This window comes from Akebia trifoliata, chromosome 16 (assembly GCF_017979445.1).
Source record: "Akebia trifoliata isolate Shusen 1 chromosome 16, ASM1797944v1, whole genome shotgun sequence".
Lineage (NCBI taxonomy): Eukaryota > Viridiplantae > Streptophyta > Magnoliopsida > Ranunculales > Lardizabalaceae > Akebia > Akebia trifoliata.
The window spans coordinates 27491324-27518470 of NC_141390.1; the positions used below are offsets into that span (position 1 = coordinate 27491324).

Consider the following 27147-nt stretch of genomic DNA (forward strand, 5'->3'; position numbering starts at 1 on the left):
CCTTTTGTTGTAATAAATATCCTTTTGAATCAATAATCAAAAGTCGAAATGTAAATTTTATCCCGTCATTTTGTCGTTTACGTGTGGGGTCAAACCCGTGGTTTAAAAAAAAGAGGAAATCATAAAATAAAATATAAAAAAATCAAACAAAAAAAATATTTTGTAAAAATTAAAATAAATAGCGGTCGCAATTGTTGACTTCTTTTTTTATAAAAAAAAATTTGATAAAAAAATATTTCAGCCCTTAAAGAGTCGAAAGAGGTTTATTTTGATAATTTTCACAAAATTAATATTTTTTAAGAATTATTTTTATTTTTTGCATTTTTTATTTATTTATAATTTTCTCTAGAATTTAATGGGTTTAAGGAATAGAACCCTAATACTCTTGTAAATATTCTAATAATAATAAATCCTAACTAGTGAGATAAGGTGTGAAATATTTCCTTTTATCCAATGGTATGAAATATTTCAATCCTATGGTTGAGATTTAGTTTGATTTTTTATTTTTTCAAGTAAAACATAAATTTCGTTTTGATAATGGCGTCATCATCACCGTAGGATTTTCCTTTCTTTTAATAGCACCCACACAAAAAATTTCCTTCGTTTATCACATGTTTCAATTTGCAAAGAAGATTAACGGTTGAGATTCCCAATTATAGACTCCATTTTATTATTTAAACAGCACGAAGCTTGGTTTCAAGTTTCAACACAAAGCCAAGCAAAACATGGGTCCAACTTTCAAGATAAGCTTCGTCATCTTTCTTCTCTCTCTTTCTTTCACCTCAACTCACACCCAAACCACCCAAAACTTCCGTCACCCACTAGACCCTCTCACCCGATTCGAGCTAACTCGTGTCCAAACCATAATCAAACAGTCCTACCCCAGTTCGACTCGCAACCTAACCTTCCACTACGTCGGCTTAGCCAATCCAAGTAAACCAACCATTCTCTCATGGGTCTCATCATCCCACACCACCATACTTCCTCCTCGTCGAGCCTTAGTTATCATTCGAACCAACAAACTAACCCACGAAATCATCGTCGATTTATCGACCCATTCGATCATTTCGGATAAAATCCACCATGGATATGGCTACCCCATAATCACCTTGGAAGAACAAGAAGTTGCTAACGAAATGCCGCTAAAATACGCACCATTTATAGCGTCAGTTAGCAAGAGAGGGCTTAAGTTAGAAGAAGTTCTGTGTAATAGTTACAGTGTTGGTTGGTTTGGAGAGAAGAAGAGTAAGAGAGAGTTGAAGGTTTTGTGTTATTATATGGACGGAACCGTTAATTTTTTCCTTAGACCGTTAGAGGGGATAACGGTTGTGGTTGATCTAGATGAGATGAAGATAACGAAATATGAAGATAAGTCAACTGTTACATTACCGAAAGCTGACGGAACGGACTATCGAGCGTCAAAGCAGAAACCACCGTTTGGTCCAATTCTTAAACCTTCAAAGGTCATCCAAGCTAATGGTGCAGGATTTAAGATCAAAGGCAACATGATCAGGTAAGTCTTAAGGAAAATTCAACAGTTGAGATGGTAAGAGAAACTGAGGTTTCTATTAGTTTATGAGGTCGGTTGGAAAGGTTGTGTCCAACGTTGTTAGACATGAAATTTTCTTTTTTCCTCGCATCTTAAAGTATTTTTGAAATCCTCGGAAAAAAAATGAAATTTTCTTGAAAAATTTAGGGTTTGCTTGATTGCATGGAAATTCTATGTGAACAAATGAAATTCAGCCTTCAAAGGATCCGGACGTAAATCCATGTAAAAAACATTTTCCTTACTTGTAATTAAGAAAAGAGATTTTCTAATTAGAGTCAAGACTAGGATGACGCGGCACAAATATAGAACTGTAGATCTTTTTTCTCGAGATACACAATTGTGCATCCTCATATTAGATGTGCAGTTGTATATTCCGAGAAAAAGATCTATGATTTTGTGCCCATGCCATGTCAGCCAAGTATCGCCCGAGTGAAGACTTTCTAAAAGTTTCTTGATTACATCAACTTGTTGCATCCAAAAACATGATCTGATATCATAAGAATGTAGATGATGAAGTTCTAAGAAAATTTGAAAAAACATATTTTAAAAAAAGAGGTTATTTCTCTTGTTGAATATTTATTTTAGGATGACGTTTTGAGACCTTAAGAGAGAGCCAAACAATTTTTATTTTTTTTAAATGTATGGGTTAGAGGTTTTGAAATGTGCTGAATTTTTGTGAGGGTGATCTTTATGATGAGGAGACATCCTCTACAAAAATCAGCCCATTCTGAAATTTCTAGTCCCATCAAAAGTTGTTAAAAAAAATCGAATAGCCCACGATACTTCAACTTGTAAATTAGGGTTAAAAATTTCAGAAAGAGCTGATTTTTGTGAGGATGATGACCTCTTCACCATGAAGATCATCCTCACAAAAAATCAACTCATTTCAAAACTTCTAAACCTTATTTTGAAAAATGTTTAGCTCTCTTTAGGACCTCTGAACGCTTCCCTTCATTTTATAATTGGGCGTCTAGTAACCATCCAATTTCAACACCTTGAATCAATCCCCAAAACAACCGATTTGATTTTTTTGCTTTCTTTCTATATCATGTGAGCAGTTAGTAAGATTTGACCCTTCATAAGATTTGAAATCTTACTAAGTTAGTCAGGTTAGTTTGATTGAAATTTATTTTCATAGTAAAAAAAACAATAAAAACATGAAAATTATGATTTTTCAGGAAAATAGATTCCATACGCAATCAAAAGAAAGAAAGAGTTGTCAAATCTGTTATTTATTTATTTATTTACGCTCTTAAAGAAAAAGAACTATGGTCCCAAAACTCGGCTTATCCCCCATCTAACTGTCCACTGTGAACTGAGGATTACTTTCTTCTGTGGTCCCCAAATATAATTTTTCAAAATTGATTGCTTTGGAACTACTTCACATTTTTTTTGGGTCTTGTCTGTATATAATTGTATAGATATGTTTTATAAAAAATTGTAAATATTTGTAGCTGATGTCAAATGAGGTATGTTATCGTAATCCAAGATTTGTGATAATCTGACTACCCACGTGTCATATTCAATTGACTAACTGATGTGATAACTTCGAGAATCGTCATCAAAAGAGTTACACTTTTTTATGGGGAAGTGCAGTCGTGTATCTCAAGGAGCACAGATCTATAAGCCCTGAGATTGTCACGTCAGAGTAGTCTATTGAGTTAGTCACGTCGGATGGTCATATTGACATGATTCTTAATCCAACTAATATTAGAACAATTATTGTGATGTGTTTAGGGGGGAGTGCCAATTTGATCCCCAAATTCTTAAAATAATGTCGTCCACACTCTTAAATTTTGTCTAGTGTTCCCCCCATTTGCCAATAAAATTGTGTTTATATTTATTTTCATTATCTTAAATCATGTTATTTTGAGTAATCCTCTCTTACTTTTAGAAACTTCAACTTGTATATTGAATCTTATTAGATTTGTAATCGACTTTTGTTCAACATGAATAAATCATCTCAATCAACTTTTCCTTGCACCTTTTCGTAATTACGTTCAATCAACTTTTATATTATTGTTCCCTTTAGCCTTTTAATGTATTATAGTGCATCATATCTAATACTTTACCAGAAGTCGAGCACATACTTAATTAACATCTCTTAACTTATTTATTGTTATTTTTAGTTGGGCCAATTGGGATTTCCACCTAAGCTTTGATGTCCGGGTAGGACCGATCATATCGCTAGCATCGATTTACGATCTCGACAAGCAGAAGTTCCGTCGTGTATTATACCAAGGATATGTATCAGAGTTGTTTGTACCATATATGGATCCAACTGAGGAATGGTATTATAAGTCCTTTTTCGATGCAGGTGAATTCGGGTTTGGTCTTTGTGCAGTGCCATTGGAACCCTTAACCGACTGCCCCAATAATGCAGTGTTCATGGATGGGTACTACGCAAGTCAAGATGGGAAGCCTGTTAAGATTTCGAATGTAATTTGCATATTTGAACGGTATGCCGGAGATATAATGTGGCGGCATACCGAAGCTTCAATTCCAGATGTAAGTGGTTTTCTCATGGGTATAGGTGGTTTTCCGATGTGGTTTTTTAAGTGGTATAACGTGTGAATTGTTTGATTTTCCAGTTAAGGGAGGTGAGATCAGATGTGGGTTTAGTGGTGAGGAGTGTCTCAACTGTGGGCAACTATGACTATATTATGGATTGGGAGTTCAAGCCCAGTGGCTCAATCAAAGTTGGGGTAATGGTCCAAACACTCTGATTCCTTATTTAAGGGACTCTTTTGTTTTTTTAACTTGTGGTGGAAAAGGAGAGTGGATCCACTATTTCTTTGGTACCACTTAGGAGTTGGGACCATAATTTTAAAAATAATAATGCCAAACTGACTTTAAAAAAACTGAATCGTGATAATTTGACTACCCCACGTGACACATTCAATCGACTCCCCATAATGTATATCACAAGGTAATCATGTATCTTGAGGTGTACAGATCTACCATTCTCAAACTAGTCACATTAGGAGACTCAATTGAGTTTGCCACATGGGTAGTCAGATTATCATGACTTTTTTAGCTTTTCTGATTTTGTCAACATTTCATGTTAGAAGAGTGTACCTGAATATTTATTTTTTGAGTTTGGGTGTTCGGTAGTTGTCCATTTTCAATTCCATGGATAAATTTTGAATTATATATTTATTTATTTTTTTTTTTTTTTGAATGTGAGTTTTTTCATAAAATTTAAAAGGTTGTGGTGTTAGATTAATAATGTGATAATCCATGTGATGTCAATGACTCATTTGTGGTGTTCGATTCATAAGGGTGTTAGATTTTAAATATCAAAATTCAAATTTGTGGGCAGGGGATGTGTGGGCTCGAGAAAGAAAGTATCTCTGGTGTCATCTGAGCCACATGTCCAACGGCAGTTGGGCTGTGAGCAAAAAATAATTCCACCACGGAAAAAAATTGCTCACGGAAATCTGGGATACACCAATCACATGTGACCACATGTATTGAATGGTATTCCTAATTTACAAAAATACCCTTATATGCTTAACTTGGCCAGTATTGAGGAGTCTGTGAGTATTGTGAGTAACAAACGACTCACGTCAACACAGTGTTTAACGCAGTTTCCTACAATATCAATTCAGAATGACTCTTTTAAAACTCTACTCAACTGTGAAGTCAATATCTCGAGAATTGCATGAGTCAATGAAAATATATTCCAATTCTATTATTAAAAATAAAATTTAATATTAAATAAATAATGAATAATGCATGCGGTTTTGGTACGTGGCTGATGTGGCAAGGGCATAGAATCACACATATTTTCCTAAATTAAAATCTTATTTATTCCTTGAAATCAGTAAACTAAAGAGATAGAAAAAGGGGAAGGGGGAAGATGCGGGGGAGGGGACGTACAAAATAATCAAGTTTCATTATATAGGCTTTGCTTGGTACAATAAAAATCATTTGCAATGAAATTTTTTCTAATGCTTCATAACCACAAGGAAATCTCCTACAAAATCATTTTCTTTGCTTGATTATTTTCACAAAAAATTTGTAATGACTTTTTGTCAAAATAAAATTTAACTTATCTAAACTCATCAAATAAATTTTTCCTAAATTTTATTTTATTTGTTTAAAGGTATTTTTATAATGCCAATTTGTAAGTTAATATATCTTTGATGAGATATATTTTTGTAAATTCATATGCCTCCTATGGAGGGTAATTTTTCAAATTGGAGCAATTTTTTGATGAAATGCATTTTTTGCAACCTCAATATGCAAATCAATATTTCTTTTAAGAGGGGTATTGTCATAAATAAATATTTTTTGTAAGTTATTCATATGCATGTTAATCTAGAGGGGTATTGTTTTTAAGGAGTTGCTTTAATAAAACATCTATATATAATTTTGTGATTCCAAAAAATTGTTTACATTTGCCAATGATTTGTAATGTACCAAGTAAGGCCATCGTAATTTTATTTTTCTTTCTTTCGTATCTAAGGTTGTGAAGAGAATTTTGATGTATTTTTTAGAAGAAAAATAATTACCATTTAGGATTACAGGTTGGGAGTAAACTTTTCATCTTAAATTATCTTGTTTTGTTTTCATAGAAATGTAGTATTAAATTTTTATTCTTGCATACCTTCTTCTTCTTCTTCTTTTTATTTTTTTTTTTAATTTTTTTTTTCTATTTTTAATAAAAAGAAAAAATTAAAAGGATATTTAGGAAAAAGTGAACAACTTTTGACGAATTTACGGTTCTAACTCACTGTTCATTTTAATTACCAAAACATGAACGATGATGAATTTAAAGGTTTTTAAAGTTACTAGGTTTAAAGTGACTAATTGGAAATTATCACTTTAAACTTGCGAAATAAGCACTTTAAAACTGTCAAATTCATTACATTCTGTTTTTTTTTATTATACGAAAAACGTGATCATTCGCATTTTAGTAATTAAAAAGAAAAGTTAGTCGGAATTGTAAATAACTCATTTTACGATATTCTCGAGTTTGAAAACATTGTTGTAAAATATTAGTGAGTAGTGAGCATAGTATTACCCTTGTACAGGTTGGTCTAACTGGAATACTAGAAGTGACGGCTTCACCGTACACCCACATAAACCAGATAAAGAAGGAAATCTACGGTACATTATTGGCGGACAACACTATTGCCATAAATCACGACCACTTCCTAACATACCACCTTGATCTTGACATTGACGGTAACGATAATTCCTTTGTTAAAGCCAAGCTGGAAACGAGAAGAGTAACGGATAAAAACATACCAAGGAAGAGTTACTGGAATGTCGTTAGAGAAACAGCAAAAACTGAATCAGAAGCTAAGATAAAGATTGGTTTGGAGGCAATGGAGATGTTAATGGTGAATCCGAATAAGAAAACTAAGATGGGTAACGATATTGGTTACCGTTTGATTCCAGGAGCAATAGCGGGCCCACTTTTAGTAGAAGATGATTATCTTCAAGTACGTGGGGCCTTCTCCAATTATAATGTGTGGGTCACACCTTATAATGAATCAGAGAAGTGGGCAGGAGGTGACTTCGTGGATCAGAGTCGAGGGGATGATACCTTGGCCACTTGGACCAAAAGGTATGTAATATATTACATGGTTTTAAAACTCGTGCGAATCCGAGATAGCTGGGACGAGTTATCTCGGTTTCCCGATCGATTGCAATAGATCGATTGCTGTATTTGAAAAGAATAACATTGTAAGATTTCAAATCTTACTAAGGATCTTTGGGCCCATATGGATTATCACATTGGCTTAGCACCAATGCCTTTTAGATTGAACAGTGATAATATAACGCTCCCTCTAACAATCCCCCTCATTACAGAACTGTAGATCATTTGTCTTGGGATACACAAGAAAAAGATTTATGGTTCTGCATATCCTGAGGCAAATGATCTATGATTCTAGAGTCCTGCAGGGGTGACACAGTATTTACTGTCATTCTCAAAATTCTGATGTGGACATGCATATATAACCGTAGATGGCTTTTACTCGTATCATGAGGAAAACATCTATGGTTATGTGCACATTCCACGTCAGTCTTGTGAGAATCGCAATAAATGCTTTTTGTCATTTCAGCATTTTCCATGATTCTATGACGGGGGCATTTGTAGAAGGGAGCATTAAACCAAAAAAAAATAAAAATTAATTAGTTTCTTCTCATTGATTAGGGATGAGTTAAACCAAAAGTTGAATAAGGTTTTTTCCAATTTCAAATAATGGAAAGAGGTTCGGATGATTGTATGTCATCAGTTTGAAAATTCAAGATATATCAAATATTCAGCTAAATCGCAAGCATGCATGTTTGTTCCAACGATCTAGTGTTTAAAATCACTTTATTAGGGCAACTTTTGGTCAGGGCCTCATGGGCCAATTGATTTTGAAGGTTCAAAATTAGTTCCAACTCTAAACTTTAAGAGATTGTAAACAAATGGCATGGTCTGGATCACTATGCCATGGCTCTTATCACATTACATGTCATCAATTCTTTCATGAAATCGAAACCATGTATCTTTTGTTTGGGTGAACTGTGCAGGAATAGAGCTATTGAGAACAAAGATATCGTCTTATGGTACACGATGGGGTTTCATCATGTCCCTTGCCATGAAGATTTCCCAATGATGGCAACATTAAGTGGTGGGTTTGAGCTTCGGCCATTCAATTTCTTCGAAAGCAGTCCAGTGTTGAAAACAAAGACCACTAAGCCTGTACATTGGCCTAATTGCACCGCCATTCCCTAGACAATGAACATGATTAATCGAGTGAGTCCAATAAACATTAGCCTTGAATTATCTATTTGTGTTCTATCTGTAAGAGTACTATGTTAGGATGCATTGTAATAAGGTGTAGTGTTCCACACCATATTGAATTTCAAGAAGATTGTATTAGATTAATTTAAGATTATGATAGAGTTTATCTTTAATTAGGATTTTCTTGAACTTTTTTCTATATAAAGCCTATTAGGATTTTTATAATCAATAAGGTCAGATTATGAGAGTTTGAGTTTTTGAGTTAGTCTCAATGAATCTGTCCCAGTGGAGACACTGAATTTATAGCAAGTATTTGAAATCCTTTGGATAGATGGATGAAAATCTGATGAGAAAAATTAGGAGAGACAAGGTTATCTGATCTCTAGAAAACCAATGTTTTCCTTCTCATCTCAGTCATTGATGGTCACTAGGGATCCAAAACTTGATAAATTGGAAAACAACTACTGATCATTGAGGAAAAGAATTTGTGTTTTTTCTCCTTCACAAGCGTACATCTCAACGCTGTGCATGAAAACCTTTACCAATGGCTTCTCTCCACGTTGGATACACATGAAGATATAAAAAATCAGATTAAATAAAGGGTGAATTACTTTTCGTGAGCTTAAATTGAGTTATTTACGATTCCGGTGACTCACTGTTCATTACTTGAACAATCACATTTAAACCTGTGAAATAGTCACTTTAAAATTAAACCTCCGAATTCGTTATTGTTCACGTTTTGGTATTAAAATCGTAAATTGGTCAAAACTTGATCAGTTTTTCGTAAATATATCTTAAATAAATCCACTTAATATACAATTCTGATTTGGGAATCTGCTACAGTATTTCCTTGTCTCCAAACATGTTAACCTCCCAACGAAGCTTTGAAAGAGGTTTCCTAATGCGAGACAACCAATGAACTTTGTAACCAGAAAGAGCCTTGACCAACAAGGAGGATTCCAACTCGATTTCTATTTCTGAAATGAAAGTTCTCCAAGGCATACAACAAAGTTTGACATTCAGCTTCGTTGTTCGTAGAAACATCAGACGAACCAACTCTCTACTTGAATAAACCTACCAAATTCCCCCCTTAGAACCGCACCTCCGCCAGCAAGGCCTGGATTCCCTTTTGAAGCACCATCTGTATTTAACTTGACCCATCCAATAGGGGGAGGATCCCATTTGATCATCAGCAAATTCCTTGGCAGCTTGGGAGGAAGATGAAAACCCAATGCCCGGAATCTTACGAGATGATTGAGTTCTTGGGATTTGACTATCTCCACCCTTGACTAAAAATTGTCGAGCTCACAATTTTTTATTGTTAAGTTTGAAATTAAAAAAAAAAATATTGAACTCGACGTTGTAAAACCCATCTATTTTTTGTTTTTTCAAGTTTTTCCAACTAAAATACATGGAAAAACAGACTTAAAACTTGACATAACAACTTGTGAAAATGATTTCAAACCAAACAAACCATCCTTGATTGATTTTCATCCAAAAATGAAGCAAAACAATTGAAAACCCCTAGTTTTTACACACCTTCAAAATGCATTAAAAAAAAAACCTTTGAAAATGACTTCTTTTTCAAATCCTATCCATCAGAATGGAGTCTCCAAAGATCAACCGATATGTTGGAAATCCAATTTTTTTTTATAAAAATGGTGAGTTTGAATGGTTAGGGTAGTTTCGACATTTCAATCATGGAAAATATCGAGCATGGTATTCAGGATTGATTAGAGAAGTGGTAATTACTAAATTGACTATTTATCTAACTCCTAAAAGTCAAGGACTAATTAGAAAAAAAATCTTTCGTCAAGGAAAATTAAATAGTAGATTTTTTTGTCCAACCCCTTGTTAGCAATGTGGAATATGGCAAAAATTTGATTCGTGAAAATTCCGAATTATATTCAATTCTAGATTGCAAAAATCCGATCGAAAATAGTGCTAAAAGATATTGAGATTAGAACTCAACCAATCGACCCCTTCTTTAGTTTTTGAACTGTGTACTTATAGAAATGTCTTGGAGACATATGTTACCACATTGCTTATCCTGATGTATGATAAACTAGGTAATTGAGATACAATTGAGTGTTTTGGAAGATGTGTTCATCACTTATAAGCAAGCACTTGAGTTTAATGTGTAACTGTTTTAAATCATCATTAATGCAAACTAGAGAAATGAAGAATTTTAACATATGATGTCTCATCAATATGACAAAATCTTGTTTGTATCTTATTTAATGTGAAAGGATATACTTGAATTTTGATATGCATTAAGAATTAAATATGTGCTAAGGACCAAGTTCGGTAAGAACTAGTAATTATATTAGATATAAGGTATAGATTAGATACAAGCTCGAAATTAGATCAAGCTAGGGATTATATATGAACTTGAGTTTAAGTCCTTGTGTGATATTTCTCAAATGTATAATGCTTGAAGATATTGATTTAAATAAGTTCGGATTCCGCCTTGTTATGTAAGAATAGTTTTTTCTCTTGTGAGTACATGTCACGATCTTAGGTTGGGACAAAATGATTACTACAATATATATTTACTTTTGAATATGATGAGCAATTAATTTATCTATAACTAGAGCAGATAAATACAATTAAACTAAATGTCGATCCTTGACATATACCAATTGTAACTGGAAATTCATTCGTCTTCTCTCCATCCTCATGGTACTAGTAGTCACAGTTCCCACATAAAGCCTTTAGTTATGCCAATGTATCCATTTTGAACTTCCATCTCTCCCAGATAAATTAAACAAGGGTTAAATATGATGATAATAATAAATAAATAAAATTTTTGGGGGAAGGGAAGATCAAGAACATTATCACAAGAGAAAAAAATAAAAAATCAAAGGTTGCCACTTATATCAGAGCTTTTAATCTAATTAGAACACCACATTTAAGGGGTATGTACGTGAAATGTTTGAAGACGAAGGCTATCTTAAGCATTCCACCGATATATATCTGTCCTAGATAAGATCTCTACAGATTTTCCAGTGATCAGTTTCATTACGGAGTCTCTACTAGGGATTATACCCTTCCAGAAGATCATTGGAATATCGAATTTTCCTTTTGATAAGGACATCTTAACAATAGTACGAGTGTATATAATTTTCTCTCATTACGAAGCTCCCACCCTACCACCAAAGACTTTCAACTTTGAATACTTCCTTAAAGTCAGAAATGCCGCCTTGAGAACTGAACAAGTCAGCCTCTGAACATACATATATATATATATATATATATATGGTCAGTTAACGGCTATATTCACCACAAGACCACATGGCTCCAACCTTCTTCATCATCTTTCTCCTCTCTCTTGCCCTCACTTCAGCCCACACCCACCACTACCATCATCACCCACTAGACCCACTCACTCCATCAGAGCTAACCCAAGTCCGAACCATAGTCAACCGATCCAACCCCAGTTCAACTCACAACCTAACCTTCCAATACGTTGGCTTAGATGAACCAGACAAACCAATCATCCTCTCATGGATCTCATCAAACCACACCACCATACTCCCACCTCGTCGAGCCTTAGTTATCACTCGATCCAATAAACAAACCCACGAAATCATCGTTGATTTATCGACCCATTCGATCATCTCCGATCAAATCTATCATGGATATGGTTACCCTATGTTCACCTCTGGAGAACAAATAGCTGCCGCCGAACTACCGCTAACATACGCGCCATTTATAGCGTCGGTTAGCAAAAGAGGGCTTAAGTTAGAAGAAGTTGTTTGTGGTACTTACAGTATTGGCTGGTTTGGAGAGAACAAGGTTAAGAGGGAGTTGAAGATTTTGTGTAGTTATTTGGACGGAACCGTGAATCTATACCTTAGACCGTTAGAAGGGATAACGGTTGTGGTTGATTTAGATGAGATGAAGATAACGAAATACGTGGATAGGTTCAGGGTTCCTGTACCGAAAGCTGACGGAACGGATTACCGAGCGTCAAAGCAGAAGCCGCCGTTTGGACCAACTGTTAAGGGTGCAACGGTCGTTCAATCTGACGGTCCAGGATTTAATATCGATGGACACATGATAAGGTCAGTCGTCTTGTTTGAATAAAGAAACATAGAAAATTCTAAAAAAACGTTATCAAAACGGTACAGTTTTCATAATTAATTACCAAAACTGTAAACTGTAGTAATTAATTCTGAAAATGATAATTTTATCATTTTCGGAATTAATATTTTTTACCAAAATGGTAAAAACAGTAATATATATATATTTTTTTACCGAAAATACCCTTTTTGTTTTACATATGTATATACTATTTTAATCTTAGAAATAAATTAAAATCCAACTAAATCTCTCTCTTCTTTTTAATCTTCCCAACACTAAATAGAAATATGAAAGAGAAGAGGATTTTTTTTGTAATTTTAGTCAAAAAATAAAAAAGGATATTTTCGATAAAAACAATTATATTTTACTATTTTTACCGTTATCATTTTTGAAATTAATTACTACAGTTTACCGTTTTGGTAAATAATAGAAATGTGATGCATGTTTTGGTAAATTTGTCAAAATTCTATCTAGTCTTAGCATGGTTTTTAAACTCAATATATCATCTTGTCTCGTTCAACTCCGATATCGAGTCGTCTTGGACAAATTTTTCGATACGTTTGAGACGTTGCATGAGACAAAGCAAAAAAATTGAACGTGACTCGTAAATCTCGATCAAAAAATAATTTTGTGAGTTGGTCTCGTTCAAGTCTGATATCGAATTAACTCAGGCGATACATCTCGGTCTTGAACGAATTTAAAAACCATGGGTTAATATCTTTCTCTCCAAATCTCAGTCGTTCTGAATCCAAAGTTTTTGGGCCCACTGATAAACAGCGGAGATGGTGGTAAGAAAAATTAGATTTTCGTATGGAACATTTTCATCAGCCAATCAATTAAGGAATCTTTATGAGTCGTGGTAAACGGACCCACTATCACGTACTCTGTTTGGATGCGGCTGACATCAATTATGGAATCTTTATCACGTACTATGTATGGATGTGACCGACGTGGCAAGTGACCATAGATCTTTTTCTTCAGGGAACAAGAGAAAAAGATTTATGATTACCGCATCAACCACGCAAAGCCACAAAACGGTGGCTTCCTAGTTCCTTAAAGGTTGCAATGGTTTCAAATTTCTATTTGGCGTATCATGTCGTTCATGAACTAGATCAAGTTATTTTGGATGGTATAAATCATTTAACTCATTTTACAATTATATATATATAGGGGCAGGGGGATGTTTAAGCAAGCTGTTGCGAAATCGATGGATATAAGTCGTTCGATTTGGTAAAAACAACGGTTTGGATCGCTTAAGACGTCAATTCCAATATTTATATAATTCCAAACACCTCCCTCATTTTTTTTAATTTTAAAAAAAATGAAATAAAATCTCTCTCTCTCTTGTCACTGTCTCATCTCTCTCTCTCTCTCGTCACTGTCTCTTCTCTCTTTCAATCTGAAATCAAATGAAACCCTCTCTCTCTCTCAATCTAAAATACCATACATGTATTTTAAGAATTAAAACTTCTATCATACAAATCACAAGAAGGGTTAAAATTAAGAAACCCATGAATCCATTTCATTGGAGTTGTTCTTGACATTAAGCCCAACCTGATATCTTCTTCACAGATCGATCTGCAATAGGTAGAGAAAGAGAGAGAGAGAGAGAGAGAGGGTTTCATTTGATTTCAGATTGAGAAAGAGAAGAGACAATGACAAGAGAGAGAGAGAGAGAGAGAGAGAGAGAGAGTTTATTTCATTTTTTTTAAATTAAAAAAATGAGGGAGTGTTTGGAATTATATAAATATTGGAAGTGACGTCTTAAACGATCTAAACCGTTGTTTTTACCAAATCGAGCGACTTACATCTATCGGTTTCTCAGCAGTTTTCTTAAACGTCCCTTGAACCGCCCCCATATATATATATATATATATATATATATATATATATATATATTTTTTTTAAGTAAAGGAGATTAGAAGATGTTTAGGTATAAATCATATTTTATTTAAATAATATTAATTATAAAAATATTAATTATTTTAATTAAAATATATAAAATTTCAGTTGACTTGATTAAGTGACTTAATTTAGATTTTCAAAATATCGTCCAAGTCATCTCATGATATGGTGGCTAAGATGCCCTATTTTATTTAGATAATATGAATTCTAAAAAGCTAATTTTGTTAATTAAAATATACAAAATCCTGATTAAATCAAATGAGTTTTATTAATCAGATCAGGATTTGAAACCATGCTTTCTTTTAACACGTGCATAAGAATAAACTAATAAACTACATCACTATTTGAAAACCATTGCACAATGTTTAATGTCATGTAAATAAACCCTCGGTTCCTTTAGACAATCATTATTTTAAACCTTACCACAGTGTTTAATGTCATGTAAATAAATCTTCCCAGTAGACTGTTTTTGCAATATATTATGAAGGATTTCTTTGCAATTTCAATAATAAAGCTTACCGGTACAACTAATTAATCACATAAGACTCTTGGTCTAGAGCACCAATGTAATAACTCACATAGGAAGAACTTTCCTTACACATATTGGTTTTTGGAACTTTTTTTTCAAGAGTGGTGCTAAATAGATGTTATTTTTGGCCAACGCCCTTAACACCTTTTTCTATCTCCTATCCATATTGAAGGAAAGTTAACTTTCTGATTTGATCATCCCGTGACACTCAAAAACATGATCTGATGCAATGGAGTTATAGATGACAAAATTATATAAACTCAAAATTATTTAATTTTCACCGTTGAATTTTATTTTTAAATTTGGGTACTTTATATATATATATATGTGGATGGTCAGGTTCAAGGGACATGAGAAAACATATGTAAAAACAATGTAACATTAATAAATTTTCAAAATATGGGTTAGAAGTTTCGGATTGAACTGATTTTTTGTGAGGATGATCTCTATGATGGGAAGATCATCTGGAGAAAAAAAATCAGTCAAACCTGAAACTTCTAACCCCATTAAAAGTGATTTAGAATGTGGACCGTCGATTTTTTACCAATTTTTGTCAATAATTTGTAAATCACTTTTGATGGATTTAGAAGTTTTTGATTGAGCTGATTTTTTGTGAGGATATCTTCTCATCATAGTGATCATCCTCGCAAAAAATCAGCTCAATCCAAAACCGCTAACCCATATTTTGAAAAACCATTGTTTTTTCGTATGTTTTTACATATAGCCCTTGAACCGCCCCTTATATATATATTTGAATATGAATATTTTCATGAAATTGAAAGATTGTGTTATTGGATTGTCAATGTGATGATCAATGTGCACCCAACGACCTTTTTTAAGATTTGACATCTAAACAAATAAATATGTGGGTAGCGGCAAGAGAGAGAAGCTCTCTATTGCTGATGTCATTGCACTACATGTCAAACGTTTGTTGGGCTATGACCAACACGTCACAGGGCGTGCACCAAAAACAACGTCCATTTAGCATTTGCCTTTTTTTAATCCTTTTTTTTATAGATAAAATGTGGTTAGTGGGCCTTCCCTTTTTATTAATCACTCTCAAGAATAATTACAAATTACATCATCTAGAAGGAGTCTTGAAAGCTCATGAGAAATGTAAGACATCCTCAATTACGAGAACCTCATTTTTCATACACACCAAAACAAGCAAGATAATCTACGGCTCTATTTGCTTCTCTCCAAAGAAACTCAAAAGTGCATATACTACAAATACTTTTGTTAACCGTTTTCTCTTAATGCATTCAAATTTCGTCCCTTGATTTCTAGTATCAGTGATGGCCATTGTTTCAAGAATATTGCTCTATGAACATAAATAGAAGTAGAAAATTATTAGAAGGAAGTCATTGGGATGTTGGTCATGAGCAAGTAAAATTTAGGCATTTCTACCGCTCACCAATAACCAATCACTTTTGTTTTTTCCAATGAAAAATGTTGAAATGACAAAAAGTATTTACTGTTATTCTCACAAGTCTGATATGGGATGTGCACATAACCATAGATGTGTTTTCTCGCAATACGAATAAAAATCATTTACGGTTACATATGCATGTCCATGTCAGAATTGTGAGAATCACAGTAAATACTGTGTCACCCTAGCACGACTCTTTTCCAATACACAAAGCGCCATGCCATTGGTTCATCAGCTTACCATAAATTTCGAAACAGAAACTCTTCTGTTCATGAAAAATTATTCACGTCTCTTTTGCTTTAGGACTCCCAATCATGCAAAATGCATCATATGTAATAGAGTGCTGATTTCCTAATTAAAAAATCTTCACTTGGTCAATACTCAATTGATGTGCATGTGTATCCCTGAGAAAAACATCTATGATTCCGTGCCACATCAACCAACTACTGAGTGAAGACTTTCCAATTAGAAAATCATTATTTTATCTAATACTACAGAGTCCTGATAATATGACTTGTCAGGTGGCCTAATCAAATGACTCCATGAGGTGGATAAGTTTGAGAATCGTAAATCTGGTTCCTTTGGGATACACTTTGAAATTGTGTATCCCAATGCATACATAATTACGACTCCCAAACCTGTTCATGTCATGGAGTCATTTGAGTATGCCACTTGGCAAGCCATATTATCACGACTCAATCCTCTATTAAAATTTAGAACTCAATCATAGGTAGTGACATAATTTATTTATAACTACAATTAGGTGGGCCAACTGGAATTTTCACCTAAGCTTTGATTCTCGGGCTGGTCCAATCATCTCTCTTGCATCAATTTACGATCTCGAAAAGCACAAATTTCGTCGTGTATTATACAAAGGATATGTATCAGAAATGTTTGTACCGTACATGGATCCAACTGAGGAATGGTACTACAAGACCTTCTTCGATGCAGGCGAATTTGGTCTTGGTCTATGTGCAGTTTCATTGGAACCTTTAACTGATTGCCCGGCCAACGCCGTGTTTATGGACGGGTACTATGCCGGGCAGGATGGGCAGCCGGGTAAGATTTCCAACGTTTTCTGCATATTTGAACGGCATGCAGGAGATGTCATGTGGCGGCACACGGAAACTGGAATACCAGGTGAAGTGGTAAGTGGTTTTCTTATAGGTATAAGTGGTCTTCCTATGTGGTTTTTAACTTGGATGAAGATATATGAGAATTGTTTGGTTTTGCAGATAAGGGAAGTTAGACCTGATGTGAGTTTAGTAGTGAGGATGGTTTCAACTGTGGGCAACTATGACTATATTATTGATTGGGAGTTCAAGCCTAGTGGTTCAATCAAAGTTGTGGTATGCTACAAAGTATTCCTTTCTTTTTTTTTTTTTTTTAACTTTTTATGGAACTTATGGTGCCAATAAACAGTGTGTCTCATTATTTCATCGGTTCCTTTAAGTGAAAAATATGAGTATATTTCAATGATATATATATAAGGAAATGTTGCGAGGCCTTAAAGAGTGTCAAACATTGCGCTAAATATTTTTCAAAATAGGAATTACAAGTTGAAGAATCGTAGATTGTCCCATTTTTGTATATCACTTTTGATGGGGTTAGAAGTTTCAGAATGGGCAGATTTTAGTGAGGATGATCTACTTATCATAGAGATCATCCTCACAAAAAATCAATAAATTCTAAAATTTCTAACTCATATATTAAAAAATGTTTGGCTCTCTTTAGACCTCTGAACACCAACTTATATGCATAATCTTTTCTTTTTTAAGATTGATAAACTTATTTTTTAGTGAGTTTGATAACTCGATGCTGGTAGGATTTGAACCCAGGTCTATAGTATCATCACTCAAAGAGATTACCAACTAAACTAATTGACCCTACTATAAAATCTTGATCGATTGTTGTTGCACTTAAACAATTGAGATCTTGGCTTGTTTCTTGAGTTATATTTCATGAGTTGACTAGTGATCTATTAGAACTCAAGCATAGGAAAGAGAATTTTTTATATCTTTTAAATAGAGTTTGATAAAATTATAATTGACAAGCATATATTTTTTTAAGATTACTTTCCTTGGTGGGTTAGTGCGGAAAGTTCAATTTAAAAAATAGAACTTATTGTTCACCGCTGAATTTTAATTACAAATTACGTACTGGAATCCAAATTTAAAATTTATTATTATTATTATTATTATTATTAAATCTAAGTGTCCCTATGAAATTTAGAGGGTCCTTGTGCTGGATTGCATGTGGCAATCTATGTGCTCCAACTACCTTATTTGAGATTTGAAATCTAAGGTAGTCAAGCTATCCTTGGTATCTACTCTTTTATTTTTGTTTTTTTATTTGTTTTTCTCCTCCTAGAATAGTGATCCAAAATGGTGTCCTACTCTTTAGGAGTCCTAATTATTTCAAACTCTACAAAAACATGACATGAAGAGACATCACCTTTATTAAAGTGGCCAACTAGCCTTACCAACGTAGTGAGGAAAAAGGTTTTACTAAGCTTCATTCATCGTCAAAAAGACCTCGATATTTGTAAAATAAAACTTCAAGATTAGTAGTAAAGCCATTTTCCTCACTATCTCGTTAAGGGAAAGGGTTTCTCATATTAAAACTTTATGATTAATTGATTTTTAAAGTGTCTTCCGATTACCACAACAGTCTCTGTCACAAAATATTTTAATAATTCAATATTATAAATCAGTTGGCTTTCTTGGTTTGATTGTTTAAGACTTGAAGATGTTTTTTCATTATAATGCTCTTTCAGGTGGGACTAACAGGTATACTAGAAGTAAAGGGCGTACCGTACACCCACACAGACCAGATAAAAGAAGATGTCTACGGTACACTCTTGGCGGACTACACCATTGGAGTAAACCACGACCATTTCCTTACCTACTACCTTGATCTTGATGTTGACGGTAACGGTAACTCCTTCGTCAAAGCCAAGTTTGAAACTAAGAAAGTAACGGACAACAGTTCACCAAGAAAGAGTTACTGGACGGTCGTTAAAGAAACCGCAAAAACTGAATCAGAAGCAAAGATAAAGCTTGGTGGGGAGCCAATAGAATTGTTAGTGGTGAATCCGAATAAGAAAACTAAGATGGGGAACGATATTGGTTACCGTTTGATTCCAGGATCAGTGGCGGGCCCACTTCTATCGGACGATGATTATCCTCAGATACGTGGGGCCTTCACCAATTATAATTTGTGGACCACCCCTTATAACAAATCAGAGAAGTGGGTTGGAGGAAACTTCGCGGATCGAAGTCGAGGGGATGATACCTTAGCCATTTGGACCAAAAGGTAATAAATATTAAAGGGACTTATTTACATATACCCCTCTACATTTTGATTAATATTTGAATTTACCCCTTACGTTTTAAACTGATGAGATGACATACCTTTTGATATTAGTCTTCTTTGAGAGACTGATAAAAGATGACTGAAATTCCCTTTTCTTCAACCTTTACCCAATATTCCTTGATTTTTCTTCTCTAAAACTGCCATCTTCAACCTTTTCCTCAAGCTTAAGATATTGGGGGAAGTAGAAGATGGATTTTCGGGAGAAAAATAAAGGATGTTCAATTAGTAGAAAATGTGGGTATTTAGGTAATTTTATTTATAATTTTCCAGAGTAGACCAGGGTCAAGTGGTACATCATCAGTTCGAAAATGCCTCTGAAGTCTGAATGACTTACAGGTTTGGTAAATTTATAGGATTTTGGCGAATGTTTAAGATCTACATTTCCAAACCGATGTACGTCATACCTCTTGACCGTGGTCTTTTAGTATACGCTAACTTAAAATGACTAAAATAACCTCATTTTCAACCTCTAGCTGAATTCCCTTAATTTCTTAGCCAAAATCCATTCAATTTTCGATTACAATAACTTTGGGTCTTTGGCCTATTGATTGATGGCCAACAATCTTGATTGGATGGTTATGATCATATCATAAGCACCACTCCTGGACTCTCACCCATCGAAGAGATGATCATCAATCAAGAGGACGGTCCAGATCTGTAAGACATATTGCGAATTACATTACATGCCATCCTTTCATGAAATCTAGCCCAAGTCTCATTTAATTTATTTGCATGGTGAATTGTGCAGAAATAGAGTGATTGAGAACAAGGATATCGTGTTATGGTACACAATGGGGTTTCATCATATTCCTTACCAAGAAGATTTCCCAGTGATGCCGACTCTAAGCGGTGGATTTGAGCTTCGACCTGCCAATTTCTTCGAAAGCAATCCAGTGTTGAAAGCAAAGGTTCCTAAGCTTGTAAAATGGCCTAACTGCACCTCCACTCCATAAACAATACATATCAAACAAGATACTCTCATCAAGCATTAGCCTTGTATTATCTATTTTCCATTCTATCTAACAAATAAAATTGGCTTAGCTAGACATGTTATCTTATGGGCCTGTTTGGCTCTTTACCTGTTTGGAGCAATATTCGCACCTGTGTACATGCTAGCAAGTCATGAGCTGATGTGGCTAGGCAACGAGAGCATTATATATGAGACTTAAATATATAATATATAATGTATTTTACTTTTATTTAAATTTTACTAGAAAAATATTCAGTTCATTCCCAAAGTTCTAACCCCATTAAAAGTGATTTATAAAAAATGGATGGTCCACGATTCTCAACCTTAAAGTAACATTACAAGTTTCAGAATGGGACAATTTTTTGTGAGGATGATCTTCTCACCTTATGATCATCCTTACAAAAAATCAGCTTATTCCGAAACTTCTAATCCATATAGGATGAATTCTAGCTGGGCTGAAAATTATTGAGTTTGACCCACCATTGCAGGCTCAATATGAAGGGCCTCACCTTTTTTTCCTCGGTGAATCGACTTAGTACTAGTCATGCTATCAAGCACCAAAAGACTTAATTGGCACCCCTACTTCTTACCATACTCTTGATTGTTGGTAGTAGTATAGTCACAAAGTCGGAGCACGAGTTTAAAGTAGCAAGGGAAAACTTCGAAGAAAAAAGTTGATGAAACATAAAAAAATTAAAATATATTAAAATTTTGAAAATTTTGTATATCTAATCATGCAAATGTTCTCAAATGTAATTATACATATTATGATGTAAAAAAAATTACTCATCAACATTTCTTATGTTCAAAATAATATACTATTGAAAAAATGAAAAATCATAACATTAAGATCTTATCATCAAATCCCTTATTTTTACATTTATGATTCACCAAATTCTATTATATATTAAATTAATATTAAAAACATTCATGAATAAAATTCCAAACAACTATAAGGCTACAAAGAAAATGTTTTAGTTTTTTTTTTTTTTAACTTGTTTAAAAAGAAAAAAAAATGTGACTTTGCAACTAAACGTGGCTTCAAAAAAAACAATTTTTTTAATCATTTTAATTATTAGAGCTACAAGACGTGTTTTTAACGTGGTTTTTTTTTATAATGTCTTTTTTTGTTACTAGACAATAGTGATGATGATGTTGAAATAGATGGATGGAAAGACTACTAAAGATAAAACTATAAATGAATGTGTAGACACCTTATTTTAATTTGTACTCGTCTGATTTCTTAACTTGTCAATCTGGTTGTTGTAGATTCCTAATAATGAGTAAAGAGTAACGGAGGTGAGTGGTTTTATCTTTACTATCGTCTTCAAATGTGGTTTTCAAGCAACTATTATCTTCTTCTGAGGTGAGTGATTTTCTCACCTCTCTCTCTCTCTCTATCTTTCTTGACAAGTTCTTGAATATCTTTGTTCATCGTTATCTACAAATCTCTACAGTTATATGTTAGAAAAGAATATAAAAAAAAGAGTACTGATTTTCTAACAAGGAAGTCTTCACTTGGTCAATACTTGGCTAATGTGGCATGAACACAGAATCGTAGATCTTTTTCATTGGGATAAATAACTTCACATCTTTTATGAGGATGTGCATATGTGTGTCCGGTGGAAAAAATATCTATGGTTCCATTTTCATGCCACTTCAGCTAAGCATTGACCGAGTGAAGACTTTCTAATTAAAAAATCATTATTAAAATAAAAAAAATCTTCAAAATCAATTTGATATTGGTGCTTTGAGCTCTTCAATTGATAATGACGATTCCAATTCTACTAAACTGCATTTCCATGGGGTTTCTATCATTGTAGATGGATTCACTCTTCCTTCTAGTCAAGTTTGTTGCCTCTCTCTTTTTTGGGGGGGTTTATATTTCCTCTGTCCTATTAAAGTTTGTGGTTTTTATTTTTTAGGAGCATCGAGTGTACATGTTGAAGTATGGTGGACGTTTCGAGAATTACTTCTCGAGGCATCGAGTGACTCATATTTATCTAAAAGCAAGTTTTGTTTTCTAGAGTAGATTTTTTTACAATTCTTAAAGATAAATATCTTATTTGCATCTATGGATTAAAAAAGAAAAAAAACTAGTATAAATTTGGACTTGTACATGTTCGAAATTTATTTTCTTGGGATTAATCATGCGTTGTCAGCCCCTGAACTTTATTTTCTATTTTTTTTTTCCTTCTTATGGTACGCTATATCTACTATGAAGGTATCAATAAAGAAATTGATGCTAGCTTAGTTAATTCAGCTTTTTTTTTTAAAAAATTTTGCTAACAATGTAGGTAGGGGAGTCAATGGGTAATCATTTACCCATAACCAAATCGGAATTGAAATCAAAAACCCTGGGTCCGATTCCCTTTTTATTGGAACCGAGTAGAGTCGGGTCTAATATGGAATCGAATCGATAGGAACCAGAACCATTAGGTTTTATCTAATGGGTACCCGTGGGTACTCGGAACCGATTTATTTTTACATTATACATTATTCAAGGTAATCCTATATTTTAAAATTAACATATATAATATAAAATTCTTCAACTTTCATATAAACTAAATATTTAAGTTTAAGAAGACTCATTTCTTTTTAAATTTATTACTCGTATAAGAAATACATTTTAATGTTTGAAAATAAAAGTCATTAAATCATCATTTTAGTGGAACAAATTATTATTTAAGTTGATACTTTACAAATAATATGTTATTTTTTAGAAGAAATTTTTTACTATAATGATTTTGAAATAATTTTTCTCATTCGATTATTGAGAATCGGAATCGACGGGTACCCATGATTTTTTATGGTTCCGGTTCCGATTCCGATCCACTAATTTTAAAACCGAAACCAGAACCGATACAATATAAAGGTTATGGTTCCAAATATCATAGGAACCGAACCGGAACCGACCCATTGACACCCCTAAATGTAGGATTTCTGGGGATAAAATGGAAATTTTATATGAGTCATGACGATATGATTCGCCAGGTGGTATACTCAATTGACTCCTTGACACGACAAGTTCGAGAACCATAGATCTCTACATCTCGGGATACATGATTGCACTTTCCCATAAAAAAGTGTATCTCAAGGGAGATGTGTATCCCAAGCCATACAAATCTACGGTTCCGAACTTGTCCACGCAGGGAGTCCATTGAGTATGCCACCTGGCGAGTCATATTATCAGAACTAGTTTTATTAAAAAAACAGGTTAACCTCTAGTTAACTTAAAAAACATGGGTCACATTTTCATTTTTTTTATCCAGGCAACCTTTTACTTTATATTGAAAGAATGATGGAAATGCCCCTGATACTAAAATGTTCGTAGAGACCACATTATATCTAGGAAATTACCTTTGAATGCATGAAATGATATGTTGACGTCAAATAAATCATTCCACAATATTTTGCAAAACTGTCAAAAAATTATCAATTTCTTATCATTGATCAAGGAAGGGGTACATCAAAATTACCCAAATTTTTATACAGCATGAATCTAGTTGCATTGGTATGCAAGTTTGTTCCCACAATCTAAGGTTTAGAATGTTTTCAGATGCAAGGTGTGAGGCGAGGAGTTGGGATCTCCAGTGCCTCGAGGCATAAGCCTCAAGCACATGATATTTTTTAAAATAAATTGTATATAATATATTAATAATTTAAATTGAAAATTAAAAATAAGGTAAGCAACATATATTTTTAATTTTAAATTTTCAAGTTTCAGTCCCCAGACTTAAATTCAAGTTTCAATCCCCTATAATTAAAAAGTTGATAGCCAATACTCAATACTAAACATGTCCATGATCCACCATTATAATAAATAAAATTCAATAGTTCATGTCCACTACTATCCTCAAATTTGTTTCCCCTTCACTCGTCTAAAACATCCATGACAACCTATTTTGTAGTATTGAAAGTATAGAAATAAAAATACTTATACTTGCACCTCAAACACACCTTGGATGTTTGGCCACCTGACCCCAATGCCTCGGCACCCTTTTGGTGCACCTTGCCTTGAGTTATGGACTCAATGCCCAATTGATTTTGAAGGTTCAAAATGAGTTCCAAGTTTAGACTCTGACCCATCTAAGAGATGATCGATCAATTTCATGGTCTAGATCAATATGCTATGGCTCTTACCACATTACATGTCATTCTTTCTTGAAATTGAAGCCAAGTCTCTCTTGTTTGGGTGAGCTGTGCAGGAATAGAGCTATTAAGAACAAGGATATCGTCTTGTGGTACACAATAGGTTTCATCACATCCCTTGCCAAGAAGATTTCCCAATAATGCCGACATTAAGTGGTGGATTTGAGCTTCAGCCATTCAAGTTCTTCGAAAGAAGTCCAGTGTTGAAAACTATGACCACTAATCCTGGACATTGGCCCAATTACACTGTCATTCCTTAGACAATGCACATGATCAAACCAGTGAGTCCAATAAACATTGGCCTTGACTTATCTATTTCCATTATGTCTGAGAGAGTTCTTATGTTATTGAAAGTTCAAATAGGGTTAAGGCAGATCCAGACCAACTACAATCTCAAGAAGACAACCCCTCTTGAATCCTGAGAGATAACAGAAACAAGATTGCTAGAGAACGACCAATACAACCCAGATTATTTGTAATAAAGTGTAATGCGTTACACCTTATTATATTTTATGAAGATTGCATTAGATTAGTTTAAGATAGTGATAGAGTTTGTCTATAAGACTTCGTTAGATGGAAGTGATGAGAGTTGGGGTGCATTTAAATAAGACAATCAAGTTGTGGGAGCGTATGCCCTGCAACACGCATGTGTAGTACAATGTTTGATGTTAGTAAATGGTGTGGTACAATGTGAAATCGATAAATACAAGTACTATCAATGGGAATATTTAGATGGAAAGTGCTTGTGTACATTGAGCATCTAACCAAGGGCTCGATAAATTGACAGTCGATACCTATCTCGAAAATCTATACAGAGCCCTAGATAGTTGTATTAACCTGACAATTAGTGTCCAAAGTTGTTACACCATTCCGGCTCACTATTCATTTTAATTTCGAAAACATGCCTAACGAGATTGCAACATTTTTTAAAATGACGATCTCACTGATAAAAAGTAATGAGATCGCAGGTTTTTTTTTTCCTGGAAAAAGCAGTGAGATCGTCACTTTAAAAAACCTGATCTCATGAGGCATGTCTTGGAAATTAAAATGAATGGTGAGCTAGAATCAGAATTTTGTCCTATTCGACTCCCAAAAATGGTAATTCACCTAATTAAAAACTCTTCATCATTTTTCTTTCCTTCTTAAAATAGGAACTACAACATGACCTTATTTTGCAGCTAAAAGCCTTTCCTTGCCCATAATTAAGTTAATAAATCCAATGGATGAAAGGGTAAATGCATTAGCTAATGCTGCCACCAGTAGTCAATCATCTTGTATTTTTGAAAGCTTTGAAAGTCTCTCTCTCTCATTAAAAACAAAAAGAAATTTTGGAAGGAGCTGATTTTTTGTGAGGATGATCTCCTCACAATAGTGATCATCCTAACAAAAAATCGGCCCATTCCAAAACTTCTAACCCATATAGGATAAAATACATTAACCAAATAGTTGGCTCTTGATCTTGGTCATATAACTAGCAATCCTAAGATAGAACCTTGTAGTACCAAATGTGATGAAATACTTGGAAAAAAAAAATTAACTTATGCATTCAAGACTGATTATAAAAAAAATAGTTAACAACTTTTGTATCAATGACTCTAAGATCATGGGGGGTGGTGTGCCAAAGATTTTGCCTGCATTTGGATTGATTCCAACAAAAGCGCCATTGAATCGATCACTGCGGATAAATTGTCTCCTCCATGTAAATAGGTTAGGATGAATGATTCCATTGTGACATCTATTTAGAAAACCATGTATTTTATTGTTATTGAGCTGTGTTAGGATACCATCCCTCTTGCCCTTTCGACTTGAATGCTGCCACGTGTAGGACTAAGATCTAACCCGGATCCTATCCCATACACTTTTTCTCTCCTCCCTTTTTAAAAATACTTAATCAATTTTGTTATATATTGTTTCTATGTCCTTTTCCATTAGTACCCCTCCAACTTTATTTTCTTTCCTTTTTTTTCCCCTCTTTCAGTAGAACAATGATGAATGCACACAGTTTTGGTACGCGGTTGGGTATGTGGATGATGTGGCAAGGACACAGAACCGCACATCTTTTTCCAATGTATCAGTGAATGATTTTGTACCCTTGCCACATCAATCACGTACCAAAACCGCATGCATTCATCATGACTCTTTTCACTTATATCCCTCCAACTTTATTATTTTTACCCTTTTTCAATAATACCCTAACAACTTTAGTGTATTTCCTCCTTTACCCTCTTAACCTCATTGATGATTATTATGTCATAGACACTGGCAAAATCTAGTATTCATATAACATATAATAGTGGGTCGGGTAATGTTCGACTTTCTAAGCCCTAGTTTGGCCTAAATTAAACGGATTCAAATTTTTTAGCCCAACCCAACCCTTGTGGGCTCAAGATCTAGACCGAAGCCC

At 34.0% G+C, this 27147-nt stretch overlaps 2 protein-coding genes across 2 annotated transcripts; both read left to right on the forward strand.

The window, feature by feature from the left end:
* The first annotated feature begins 695 nt into the window (after positions 1-695).
* On the forward strand, positions 696-8486 carry LOC147383186 (amine oxidase [copper-containing] alpha 3, peroxisomal-like). The gene is made up of 5 exons (XM_086429158.1): positions 696-1513; positions 3679-4057; positions 4141-4254; positions 6589-7127; positions 8084-8486. Exons 1-5 carry the CDS (start codon positions 726-728, stop codon positions 8286-8288), a joined length of 2025 nt encoding a protein of 674 aa, XP_086285284.1. The 5' UTR covers positions 696-725; the 3' UTR covers positions 8289-8486.
* Positions 8487-11538: 3052 nt separating this feature from the next.
* On the forward strand, positions 11539-20798 carry LOC147383187 (amine oxidase [copper-containing] alpha 3, peroxisomal-like). The gene is made up of 5 exons (XM_086429022.1): positions 11539-12364; positions 17010-17394; positions 17482-17595; positions 19023-19561; positions 20370-20798. Exons 1-5 carry the CDS (start codon positions 11592-11594, stop codon positions 20572-20574), a joined length of 2016 nt encoding a protein of 671 aa, XP_086285148.1. The 5' UTR covers positions 11539-11591; the 3' UTR covers positions 20575-20798.
* The last annotated feature ends 6349 nt before the right edge of the window (positions 20799-27147 follow it).

What these genes read in the sequence shown, in the direction of transcription:
- LOC147383186 (XM_086429158.1), top strand. Translation starts at nt 726, where the DNA reads ATGGGTCCAACTTTCAAGATAAGCTTCGTCATCTTTCTTCTCTCTCTT. An exon ending in ATCAAAGGCAACATGATCAG is followed by an intron (nt 1,514 to 3,678) that starts GTAAGTCTTAAG and finishes TGTTATTTTTAG; the next exon opens with TTGGGCCAATTGGGATTTCC. An exon ending in TTGGCCACTTGGACCAAAAG is followed by an intron (nt 7,128 to 8,083) that starts GTATGTAATATA and finishes TGAACTGTGCAG; the next exon opens with GAATAGAGCTATTGAGAACA.
- LOC147383187 (XM_086429022.1), top strand. Translation starts at nt 11,592, where the DNA reads ATGGCTCCAACCTTCTTCATCATCTTTCTCCTCTCTCTTGCCCTCACT. An exon ending in ATCGATGGACACATGATAAG is followed by an intron (nt 12,365 to 17,009) that starts GTCAGTCGTCTT and finishes AACTACAATTAG; the next exon opens with GTGGGCCAACTGGAATTTTC. An exon ending in GTGGTTCAATCAAAGTTGTG is followed by an intron (nt 17,596 to 19,022) that starts GTATGCTACAAA and finishes ATGCTCTTTCAG; the next exon opens with GTGGGACTAACAGGTATACT.